General features: G+C 42.2%; 1 protein-coding gene across 1 annotated transcript in view; it reads right to left on the bottom strand.

The window, feature by feature from the left end:
• SPATA7 (spermatogenesis associated 7) overlaps nucleotides 1–12,637 on the bottom strand; it is a gene marked incomplete at both ends in the record, with an annotated part of 41,105 nt that overhangs the window by 15,447 nt on the left and 13,021 nt on the right. The window contains one exon of the mRNA XM_080618217.1: nucleotides 2,631–2,764. Coding sequence (XP_080474343.1) covers nucleotides 2,631–2,764 — 134 coding nt within the window. The remainder of the gene's footprint in view (nucleotides 1–2,630; nucleotides 2,765–12,637) is intronic.

Genomic DNA, 12,637 nt, shown 5'->3' with positions numbered 1-12,637 from the left:
GTCATTCTTAAGAAATCAAAAAAGTCTCAAAAAACAGGCTGAAAGGGATCTTGACCTGTCAAGGCAATAGCAACCATATTTCAAATATGGTTAAAATATGGACACGGATAATTAAAATATGGACATGAATATTCCAATATGGATAAAAGTTACCTGCTGCGGAGCAGCCTTCTTCCAACTGACTTTTAACATGGGCTACTTTCATTAAAAAATTTCATTAGCAGCCACAGATGCCTATTAATAGGATTACCTGCATATGGGATATGAAATACCAAGTCTTGCTCAAATCAGAGATTTTACTCATGGCCAGCCCAATCCAGGTTTTCTTGCTTCAGAGAGAAGTCATATGGAGCTTCATACAGTTTGACCTGCTGATTCAGGTGAATGTTTAAAAATCCAACTCATCTTTTTACAGAAAAATAAAAAATTAAAAATCTAGAGATTTCACTAGGATATAGCTTTCAATCCCTGGCAGCAGTCGGAAAGACTATGCAACAGTGGCATTCTATGCATATTTGGTATTTTCCAGACTCTGTCAAGCAGCCTTTTCTGTTGTGAGAAAACTTAACAGTAATTCATTAAAGAAGGAGCATATAGAAGTAATTTGATGATAGATAAATTAGTAGATACCTAAAAATGTGCTTATCAATCCTCAAGCTTTTCAGTCTAAATAAGTTTAAAAATTACATATCCACAAAGACACACAAAGTTAGCAGCCCTTTCAGAATCCGTATCTATAGTTTATCATCTTATTTTGATTAGCTTTCACATATGGTGTCAACCTTCATTATTACACTACATGGAAAGAAAGGAGCAGAAGTACAGCTGTCCCCACCATATCTTATGCTTTCCCTGCCCCCCTACTTTGCTGTGAGAGATAAATCAGTCCCTTAAGTAATTTATTGCTAGTGATGCCATCCAAAGACTGCTCCATTGTGCCATTTGAAAATGAGCCTGCTACTTAGCTTCTCACTTAGGTCTTCTTCTAAAAGTATAGAAATGCATGACCCAAACTGTGGCTCTAGATGGAATATTTTAATCACTGAGATCAAAATACTCTCATTGATTAAAATCTATGGCTATTTCAAAGAGTCAGTAATGAAATCTAGGTAACCACAACAGAAGTAAGTTTCTCAGTTCATTACATATCATAGCAGATTCTCACATTAGAGTAGTTTTACATTTATGACTAGATACAACAGATAAAGAAATCACTCTTCGGGTGCATTTAAACCCTTGTACAGAAAAGTCAAATAACAGGCAAGTCATATGCTTTAATAGGCATCCTTAGAATTTGTTCTCCAGCTGTCACCTATCTATATATCCTGATGGCTAGAGAAATACCCAAACTAGTCACACAAAGAAATTAAGGGTGAGTTTTCTGTGCTACCTGGAAATGTTCTCCAGCTCTATGAATATTTAAACAATATATGAAGCATCTGCTATTAAAAATCAACAGAGTAAACATCATTCTGCTTTAACCTGCAATTGCTCCTTTATAGTGATGAACAAGAGAATGTAGGTTATTAGGTTATTCATTTATTATTTGGAAAAATATACCACATATCTGGATGAAATGCCAGCCATAAGAAGTGAAAGGACTTATTTGATAGCGTAAGTACTATTTTCACTTTCAATAACTGCAATGGGAGCATGTAGTTGTTGTGGTTTAAGCCCAGGCTGTAAATTAGAACCACGCAGTCTACTTCCCCCCCCACCTTTCTTCCCTCCGCTTCTGGAGGGACAGGGAGGAGAATCAAAAGAATGCAACTCCCACAGGTTGAGATAAGAACAGTTTAATAACTAAGGTATAACACAAATCACTACTGCTACCACCAGTAATAATAATGATAAAGGAAATAACAAGCAAAGAGGATACAACACCTCACCGACCGATATCTTGCCCCCACTCCGCTGCGTTCTAGCCCTTCCGAGTACTCTCAGTTCTACATCCTGGGCATGATGTGCTGTGGTATGGAATACCTCTTTGTCTAGTTTGGGTCAGGTGTCCTGTGCCTGCTTCCTCCCAGCTTTCCCTCCTCCCTGGCAGAGCATGAGAGTCACAAAGTCCTTGGTCAGGCTAAACATTTGAGCAGTAACTAAAAACATCGGTGTTATCAGCGCTGTTCCCAGGCCGAAAATCAAAACCACAGCACTGCACCAGCTACTAAGAAGGAGAAAAAATGACTGCTACTGCTAAACCAGGACAGTAGCATATTGTTAGATACGAAATGTACTTCCAAAGTAGGACTTGAGATACAGAAAAAAAAAATAAATAGAAAATTCCCAATTCTTCTACTAGAATAGTTAGTGCTAATTGGAGTTCTGCTTTAGGAAACGGTAGAAAGCTCTGGAGTGAGAGAGGACATTAAAATTTCAGCTGAGATGAAAGCAAGAGAATTCAAGGCTAACTAAAGCTTGAATTTACCACAAGCACTTTTCCTCCAGATACCGGACATCTTTTTCAGAATGCCGAGACACGCATTTGGTGTTGGGCACGTGCCAGGAAGACCCTTGTCTATTTTCTGCTGCTTGAAATATGCCAGCCCTCCCGCTAGAGCTGCTGCACAGCTGTTACTATGGGAGGCAAGCAGACTATGATATCTGCTAAACAAAATTAAAGTATCTACCTTTCCAAAAGGGGATACCAGCAGCCTTCCGCTCTCTCTTGAGCTGGTTCGGGAGGCAGTTTTACCCACACTCATTTCCTCTTCACACCTGGCTATCTTCTTTTTCAGTTTCTCTCTTCTTTGCTGGTCAGCAACTTAGGAAAGAAACAAAGTTTGTCAGATCCAAACTCAAATATTTTTCTTTTTTTTTGCCCTAAGTGACTTGAAAACATCATAGAGGTTTCCAATTGCTCAGCAAAGTCAGACTATTGAGATGTGTTCCACCTCCAACACACAGCAATTATAAAAAGCTACCTCTATTCTTAGAATACCAGAGTATGCTGGTAGTTGAAGCTGTACCTTAGCTTCCCTGAAGTATTCTCATCTCAGAACTAATTCACCACTACACAGGAATTCCAAGATCAGTATTGTAACAGAGTGCTCTGCTCAAAACCTCAGAAGTTTGCCCTTTTTTTTTTTTTTTTTTTTACAGATAGACCCCCTTTGACTGGTCTCTCATACAGTTTTTCAACAAAAAAAAAACATGTTTACTGTTAGTATATTTGACATGTAAGGAATCCTTGCTTACACCATAGAAAAACAGCAAGTAGCCTCCCCAGTACAGAAATCTGTGGCAAAACAAGCAAGTTCATGTCAAGAACATAAAAAATGAAGGTGAACAGTGTGAATAGACCACTGTCAGATCAAGGGGGAAAATGTTATCAGTCTACACTGCTCTGCAGTCCAAGGCCTTGTTCACAGTGCCCATGCAGCACAGAAGATAAACTGGGTATCTATGCCGCCAGGTAAAGAGAGGAGCACAAAATCATAGGATCATATAATCATAGAATAGTTAGGGTTGGAAAACATGGGTAAATTTTCTGTGTTTGAGTTTGCTATCGAGTTTGATATCTTGCACAATACAGTTCAAAGTTTTTGTATATTGTGAGCACTCAGGTGCCATAGATGAAGTTCACAAAGTTGAAAAATCCAAATAAGGCTGATGAAAACCATTAATAATTTCCTTTCCAAACAGGAAAGAAGAGGGCTTATATAAGCAAGCACACTTCTGAAGTCTGCATACACAATGAAACCCATTTAACTGTTGGCTACATTTTTCATTCACTTAACACAGACCTATGTATATGAATGGTTTGATACAGAGACATAAAGGCCTTTGTGGATTTCTTCTCTGGTTTCGTAATGTATTTATATCATACTCTGGTAGAACCCAATCTGCACGTGCACTACTACACTTAATGTATGAAAATGTAAGTAACTTTGTGGATTGGTGTGGTACTTTCTTCTAGACAGCTGAGAACTGCAGCAATCTGAAAACATTTAGTCAACCTTTAAGATACATTCATCTCTATACATTAACCCCACAGACATGTTAATCTCTAGGAATTATTTAAGTATGGGCATTCATTTTATTAAATATTTTTATCCCCTTTTAAACTAGAAATGAGTGTTCCAGATGAAAAGTCCTTGCTCTCATTCCCCAGGGAATTGATACGTAAAATACTAAGTAATTTCTTTTACGGCTGCTGGTTTATACAGCATATTCCATTACAGTACTTACAATGTGAAGTTGCCATTATTACTGGAAAAACATTAGCTGAATTAAAATATGCCTTGCAACAGAAGAAAAAATTATACTGTACCATTAAATAATTAAAACTCAATATTTTTCTCCCTATGCTAAATTATTATTATATGGCTATACTAAATTACTATTATTTCTAATTGCATTTGTCTAAAATGTTAGACAAGCACTCAAAAATTAGCTACAGGTTAGAAGTTTTATATGTTTGACATAAATAAATATTCAGTCAGCCAAAAGAGCCTGTCTGTGTGTGCACATGCATGGAAGCTGCAATAACTCAAGTCTTGCCTGCTGTTCAGGTAAAATGGTAGGTTGAAACCCACCTTGAGTGTTGAGTAAATACTTAAGAAAACAATGAATGAGAGCTCTACGAAGCAAAAAAGCAAATCATACGTAAGTATGGGTGACTCATCTTGCAAGCACATGTAGACGCCTGAAACAAAAATTTCCTTACATTCAATTGTTTAGGTGGAAAGGGGATTTGTGTAAGTCAAGACAAGTCAAGCTTTATCACTTCACTGCATGTTCTACCTGCATACCATGGCTTAACAGGAGTTTCAGGGTAAAAAGCAAAGCAGTGTGAATATTATTGCAAAACTGAGTTCTTGTGTTGTCCTTATTTTGCCCTCTACAGGATAAAGTCTGAGATTTAACACACATGGACAGACTCTGCCTTTACTACCGGTGTTCAAAACTATCAAAGACAACCAGGACAAACTCCTATGTAAACCTGCTCCAGGACTGTATGCTAGCTATGACTCGTCTCAGTTAAAGCATGGCTTGTGCTCATAAGTAAAGGAGGAACAGTAAGTATGCCAGTGAAGGCTATCTTTGGATATCAGAATGACCCATTGGGATTACTGTCACCTCTAGGGGAAATACAGTCTTTGCCTTGCACCAGTCATATAGATAGTCATTAGCTTAGATCAGCTAATCCATTAAGTGCATTCCAAGAGCTAGAGTCACTCATGCATATTGAAAGGCAAAGCAGGCATATGCAAAACAGAAAAGCAGAAAAATCACAGTGGTGTACCAATCTTGTTGCCAAAATTAGCGAATTTTCAGGCTAGATCAGCTGTAAAAGCAAGAGATAAAGAAATCCTTCTTGAAAAGAGTTAATGCAGATGTAAACAGACAACTAGGTGGAAGTTAGTGTAGCCCTGAGGCAGTCAGCAAGTAACACAGACAAGGGGATAGGTACAGCCACAAAAACATGCATGCTGCCTACCTCCCTTTACTTCCCACGTCCTTTGCCCAAGCAGGGACTGAAAAATCAGTCCATTTGACTTTAGCCAGACAGAAAATGGTATCATACAAACGGCCTGAACCTTTGAGGCACTAATTACAATACAACTGATAGGAACTATGGCCACCATACATAACCATTTGTTCTGCAGACATTAATATATTATATGCAGAAAGAATGAGAGTAGCATTCAGGAAGAAACACACTGCTTTAAAATGGGTGTTTTCTGTTAATTGCTTGCTTGCTGCTGAAGATATCTTCTGCTTCAAATCAATCACAGATACAGCTTCTTTAGTTTTCAATGAGGTTAATAAACTAAATTTGACAAGAGCACCCTTAGAGTACTATCACAGATTAGCGGCAGGTAAACATCAACTATATTTGTTAACAGATACTTAATTTGACTGCAAGTAGCTTTTTTATACATTGATTCCAAAAATGTATCACACTTGTAGGGTTAAATATGGGGAAAGTTCAAGGCAGTAAGTTCAAGAAAGTTCTTGTGACAAATAAAGGAAAAAAGAAAACCACTTGGTTTTTTCCATCTCTCTAAAAAGGGAAAACTAAATGTTTAGGAATAAAAAAATACAGTCTATAGATCCAAGTAACGAGTCCTTTTTAAAGCCTTATTAGAGACTTTAAGATTAATTATATCTCATTAATTGTTGTGCTCAAAATCGCCACAAAGATTTACAGTAAAGAGAAAATATATTGGAATATAAACAGACCAATGATTTTTATATATCAGATAAATTCAGACTCTGTGAAACTAAATTCCGTAAATTACTGCACCCACCCCATGAATCTGTTCTCTTAATTCTGTTGTGAGTGGAAGCACAAGGAAGACTATGAATTTTAGAAATTAAACTGTACCATTCTCCATAAAAAGCTACCTATGAAACATGGATCAATCTGTCATAGAAGTAACACTCTTGCCTAGGCAAACACCTGTTCTGCAAAGAGCACACCACACTTTCAAAGCAGATATGACATTGTTATATTTCCCAGTTAGGATACTCCTCTATGGGCTTGATTCTTTTTTCCTTAAGCCTAGGCTGCAGCAGCATTTCTAGTCACATACTTAGAGTTATGAAACAATGTCATAAACCTGGAAGAAAAGAAATAATCATACATACCACACTCCTAAGCAGCTTGAAAGCTCTGCGCTTATAAGGACAGTGCGATTCGGAATGCTAGTGGTTGTCCTTTGCTCTGAATTTCCAGTCTCTAAATTTATCTTATGTGACATCACAGTACAATTGGCAGTTAACCTTCAAGTTATTTCATTTTTGATGTAAATAATCAATGTCAGACAATTAAATACTAAGACTTAAATTGAGTTCAGCTCACAGAAAAATGTATCTCAGAAGAATTGTCTAACACTAAGCATTTCTCCATTGTGTTATATCAGCTTTTTTTGCAGAAACACACTTCTGGTTAATATTTCCCTTATGAATTCTCTTAGATAAACAATGCAAACATTAACCTCATTTCTGCTGAGCTTAAAGTGCCTGCATACACAATTAGTGTTCAGTGTACTGATGATATTACTTCTGCAAGCAAGCTCTTCCTTTTGTAAGAATTTTTATTATCACCTTCCTAGCGCTATATAAATCCCTCATCATTTAAGCATCTGTGGTGAAATCTCATCAAATGCAAGTTGAATTTGCCATTGGGTGTGAAATTTGGGTTTCTCCTAAGTCTAAATCTAAATTTCTTAACACAGAAAGTTTAATTTTCATAACTCTGAGAGACAATTATGCAGTTCTTCACATGCATTATCAGCAGCACTGCTTCATCAAATCAGGGAGGAATCACCATTATAAAAGCTGACAAAGGATTTATTAAGGGTTTGATTCTACAGCCTTGCTTATATCAAGTAGAAAATAATGGTATGTACTTCAGGAATGTGATCCTGCTTGGCAAAGCTACTAATGACAAAATCTGACCATTGTTAAAGCTTGGAAATAAAGTCTAACAGTGAGATATAAATCCTTCAGAGGAATTTCAGGAAAGGCTGGAAGCACAGAATTATCCCAAATCCATCTACATCTGATCCACATATGTGGTCGTCATCCAACAGGTATCTTGTAGATACTTTTGTCAGCCATATATAGCTATTTTGTGATCCTCAGTTATAGAGGAAAATGGTATAAAACCAACACTCCCCACTCCCCAGCAGACAGATGGTGAAAGTAGATAAATCCAATTAAAAATCAGAGACACATTTTCAATAATAATGATTAACTTCTTGTTGTGGTTTAAGCCAGTCAGCAAGTCAGCCACGCAGCTTCTACTCCCCCCCTGCCCCGCCCCAGAGGGATGGGGAGGAGAATCGAAAGAATGTAACTCCCACGGATTGAGATAAGAACAGTCCAGTAACTAAGGTATAACACAAATCATTACTGCTACCACCAATAATAATAATGATAAAAGAAATAACAAGGGAAGAGAATACGATACCACCCGCCGAAAATGAGCCCGACCAAGCAGAGAGTGCCTTTCCGGGTAACTCCCAGTTACATCCCCGGGCATGATGTGCTGTGGTATGGAATATCCCTGTGGCCAGTTTGGGTCAGGCCTCCTGTCCCTGCTTCCTCCCAGCTTCCCCTTCTCCCTGGCAGAGCATGAGACTCACAAAGTCCTTGGTCACACTAAACATTCTGACCAGCAACTGAAAACATCAGCTTTATCAGTACTGTCCCCAGGCCGAAAGTCAAAACCACAGAGCTGCACCAGCTACTAAGAAGGAGAAAAAGTGACTGCTGCTGCTGAACCCAGGACAGTATCCACCCCTTATTCCATACCATTCACGTCATGCTCAGATCCCACATTTTCCATATACTCTCACTCTCATCTCAGTGCACTGTTATTTTAGTGTATGGACCAATCCCTATAAAGCTGCTGAGTCCATCCAGTCCACGATGTTGGGCTCCATCTCTTGTAACAGTCCTTCAGGGCAGGAGAGGCTGTGTGCAGTGTTGGATTGTTGCCTGCTGATGCTGATCGTTCCTTTACCGCAGAACTCGTCTGGTTGCAAAGTTCATTCTCTGTTGGGATGATGGTAGGAAGGAAGTCAGGGCCAGTCGCTGGTGCCCTGCAGACTTCCAGTTGATGGCTATGAAAGTATTACATAGCAGGCAACAGCATCCAATTGAGTTCATTGGCTGTTTTCCCCTAAAATCAAATCCCCTTGAGGTATACATCGGGCTTCCCCATCTTCCCGCATTATCCACCAAGTATATCCGGGTCCCTGAGCAAAAGCAATCCCATGAGTGGGTTTGCCTTTACCTGAAGCAGGAATAACCCAGACTGTCTTCCCCAACAAATTCTTCATGTGCACCACAGGAACTTTGTCCCCCTCTACAATATGTAAAAGTTCTGACTGTGCTGGGCCAGCCCTGTTGGCAGATCCTCTGGTGTTGACCAACCAGGTGGCCTTTGGTAAGTGTGTATCCCAATGCTTGAAAGTTCCCCCACCCATTGCTCTCAGTGTAGTTTTTAACAGCCCATTGTACCATTCGATTTTCCCAGAGGCTGGTGCATGGTAGCGGATGTGATATACCCACTTAATGCCATGCTCTTTGGCTCAAGTGTCTATAAGGTTATTCCAGAAATGAGTCCCATTGTCTGACTCAATTCTCTCTGGGGTGCCATGTTGCCACAAAATCTGTTTCTCAAGGCCCAGGATAGTGTTCCGGGCAGTGGTGCGGAACACAGCGTATGTTTCCAGCCATCCAGTGGTTACTTCCACCATGGTAAGCACATGGCGCTTGCCTTGGCGGGTTGGTGGGATTGTGCAGACTTTGGCCTCTTCAGGAACCTGCTTAGTAAGGTTCCATGAGATATAGCCCTAGAGAGCAGGGGGGGCCAAGACTCTTGGTTGTTATTCAAGGATCACCTACTACAAGCTCAGGAGTGTTGCATCCCAACTAGAAGGAAGTGCAGCAGGAGGGCCAGGAGACCTCCTTGGATGGATAAGGAGCTGCTGAGGAAAATTCAAAGGAAAAAAGAGGCTTATAGAAGGTGGAAGCAAGGACAGGTGGCCTGGGAAGAATACAGGGAAGTTGTCCGGGAAGCTAGGGACCAGGTGAGGAAGGCTAAGGCCCAGTTAGAATTAAACTTGGCTAGGGATGTTAAAGATAACAGGAAGGGATTCTATAGGTACGTAGTGAATAAAAAACAGACTAGGGACAACGTAAGCCCCCTCTGGAAGATATGAAGAGAACTGACTACCCTGGATTTGGAGAAGGCTGACGTTCTTAATGACTTCTTTGCCTCAGTCTTCGCTGGTAAAGGCTCTGACTGCACCTCCCAAGACTTGGAAGGCGGACGCAGGGACTGTGAGAATGAAGACCCTAGGCCCATTGTAGGAGAGGATCTGGTTCAAAACCATCTTAAAAACCTGAATGTACACAAGTCCATGGGACCTGACAAAATCCATCCGCGGGTCTTGAAGGAGCTGGCAAATGAAGTCGCTAAGCCACTGGCCATCATAGTTGAAAGATCATGGCAGTCAGGTGAAGCTCCCGACGGCTGGAAAAAGGGAAATATAACCCCCATTTTCAAGAAGGGGAAAATGGATGACCCGGGGAATTACACACCAGTCAGTCTCACCTCTGTGCCTGGCAAAATCTTGGAGCAGATTCTCCTGGAAGGCATGCTAAGGCACGTGAAAAACAACAAGGTGGTTGGTGACAGCCAGCATGGCTTCACTAAGGGGAAATCCTGCCTGACCAATTTGGTGGCCTTCTATAATGGGGCTACGGAACTGATGGAGAGGAGCAGAGCAGTTGACATCCTCTACCTGGACTTGTGCAAAGTGTTTGAAACTGTCCCATAACATCCTTGTCTCTAAATTGGGGAGACATAAATTTGATAGGCGGACCACACGGTGGATAAAGAACCATCTGGATGGCCGCACGCAAAGAGTTGTGGTCAATGGCTCTGCGTCTGGCTGGAGACCAGTAATGAGTGGTGTCCCTCAGGGATCGGTGTTGGGACCGGTCTTGTTCAACATCTTTGTCGGTGACATGGACAGTGGGATTGAGTGCACCCTCAGCAAGTTTGCCGATGACACCAAGCTGTGTGGTTCGGTTGATACGCTGGAGGGAAGGGATGTCATCCAGAAGGACCTCGACACGCTTGTGAGGTGGGCTGATGCCAACCTCATGAAGTTTAACCATGCCAAGTGCAAGGTCCTACACCTGGGTCAGAGCAATCCCAGGCACAGCTACGGGTTGGGCAAAGAAGAGATTCAGAGCAGCCCTGCGGAGAAGGACTTCAGGGTGTTGGTTGATGAGAAAATGAACATGAGCCGGCTCCAGTGTGCGCTCGCAGCCCAGAAAGCCAACCGTATCCTGGGCCGCATCAAGAGGAGCGTGACCAGCAGGTCGAAGGAGGTGATCCTGCCCCTCTACTCTGCTCTCGTGAGACCTCACTTGCAGTATTGTGTGCAGTTCTGGTGTCCTCAACATATAAAGGACATGGAACTGTTGGAACAAGTCCAGAGGAGGGCCACGAGGATGATCAGGGGACTGGAGCACCTCCCGTATGAAGATAGGCTGAGAAAGTTGGGGCTGTTCAGCCTGGAGAAGAGAAGGCTGCGTGGAGACCTCATAGCAGCCTTCCAGTAGCTGAAGGGGGCCTACAAGGATGCTGGGGAGCGACTATTCATCAGGGACTGTAGTGATAGGACAAGGAGTAATGGGTAAGAGCTGAAACAGGGGAAGTTTAGATTGGATCTAAGGAAGAAATTCTTTACTGTTAGGGTAGTGAGGCACTGGAATGGGTTGCTCAGGGAGGTTGTGAACGCTCCATCCCTGGCGGTGTTCAAGGCCAGGCTGGACAGAGCCTTGGGTGGCATGGTTTAGTGTGAGGTGTCCCTGCCCATGGCAGGGCGGTTGGAACTAGATGATCTTAAGGTCCTTTCCAACCCTAACTATTCTATGATTCTATGATACAATCAATCTGCCAGGCCTTCCTATATTTATACTTCAGCCATCATCTTCCATACCAAAGAGGCTTTAACCGTTTGGCTTGTTTAATTGCAGCACATGTTTCACACTCATGAATAACCTGGGCAACAGCGTCCATTGTTAAGTCCACCCCTCGATCACAGGCCCATCTATACATTGCATCCCTGCCCTGATGGCCTGAAGTGTCATGGGCCCACTGGGCTCAAAATAATTCATCCTTATGTTGCCAATCTAAGTCCATCTGAGCCACTTCAATCTTAGGAGCTTTATCCACTTGTTGGTTGCTCTGGTGTTCCTCAGTGGCCCGATTCTTGGGTACATGAGCATCTACATGGCATACCTTCACCACCAGATTCTGCATCCGGGCAGCAATATCCTTCCACAGTGCAGCAGCCCAGATGGGTTTACCTCTGCTTTGCTTCCATTGCTGCAACCACCCCCACAGGGCATTTGCCACCATCCGTGAGTCAGTATAGAGATAAAGTACTGGCCACTTTTCTCGTCCAGCAATGTCCAGGGCCAGCTGGATGGCTTTCACCTCAGCAAACTGACTCGATTCACCCTCTCCTTCAGCAGTTTCTGCAACTTGTCATCAGGGACTCCATATGGCTGCCTTCCCTCTACAATACTTTCCCACAATACGGCAGGACCCATCAGTAAACAAGGCATACTGCTTTTCACTTTCTGACAGTTTATTATATGGTGGGGCCTCTTCAGCACGCATCACCTCCTCCTCTGGTGACATTCCAAAATCTTTGCCCTCTGGCCAGTCCATGATGACTTCTAGAATGCCTGGACGACTGGGATTTCCTATTCGAGTTCATTGTGTAATTAGTGCAGCCCATTTACTCCATGTCGCATCGGTTGCATGATGTGTAGAGGAGACCCTGCCTTTGAACATCCAGCCCAGCACGGGCAACCGGGGTGCCAGGAGGAGCTGTGCTTCAGTGCCAATCACCTCCGAAGCAGCTCGAACCCCTTCATAGGCTGCCAGTATCTCTTTCTCAGTTGGGGTATAGCTGGCCTCAGATCTTTTGTACCCCCGACTCCAAAAGCCGAGGGGTCGACCTCGAGTCTTCCCTGGAGCATTCTGCCAGAGGCTCCAGGTAGGACCATTCTCCCCGGCTGCGGTGTACAGTACATTTTTTACATCTGGCCCAGTCCGGACTGGTCCAAGGGCTACTGCATGAACTATCTC

This window comes from Psittacula echo, assembly GCF_963264785.1.
Source record: "Psittacula echo genome assembly, chromosome: 5".
NCBI lineage: Eukaryota > Metazoa > Chordata > Aves > Psittaciformes > Psittacidae > Psittacula > Psittacula echo.
This window is presented reverse-complemented; position numbering and strand designations above follow the sequence as displayed.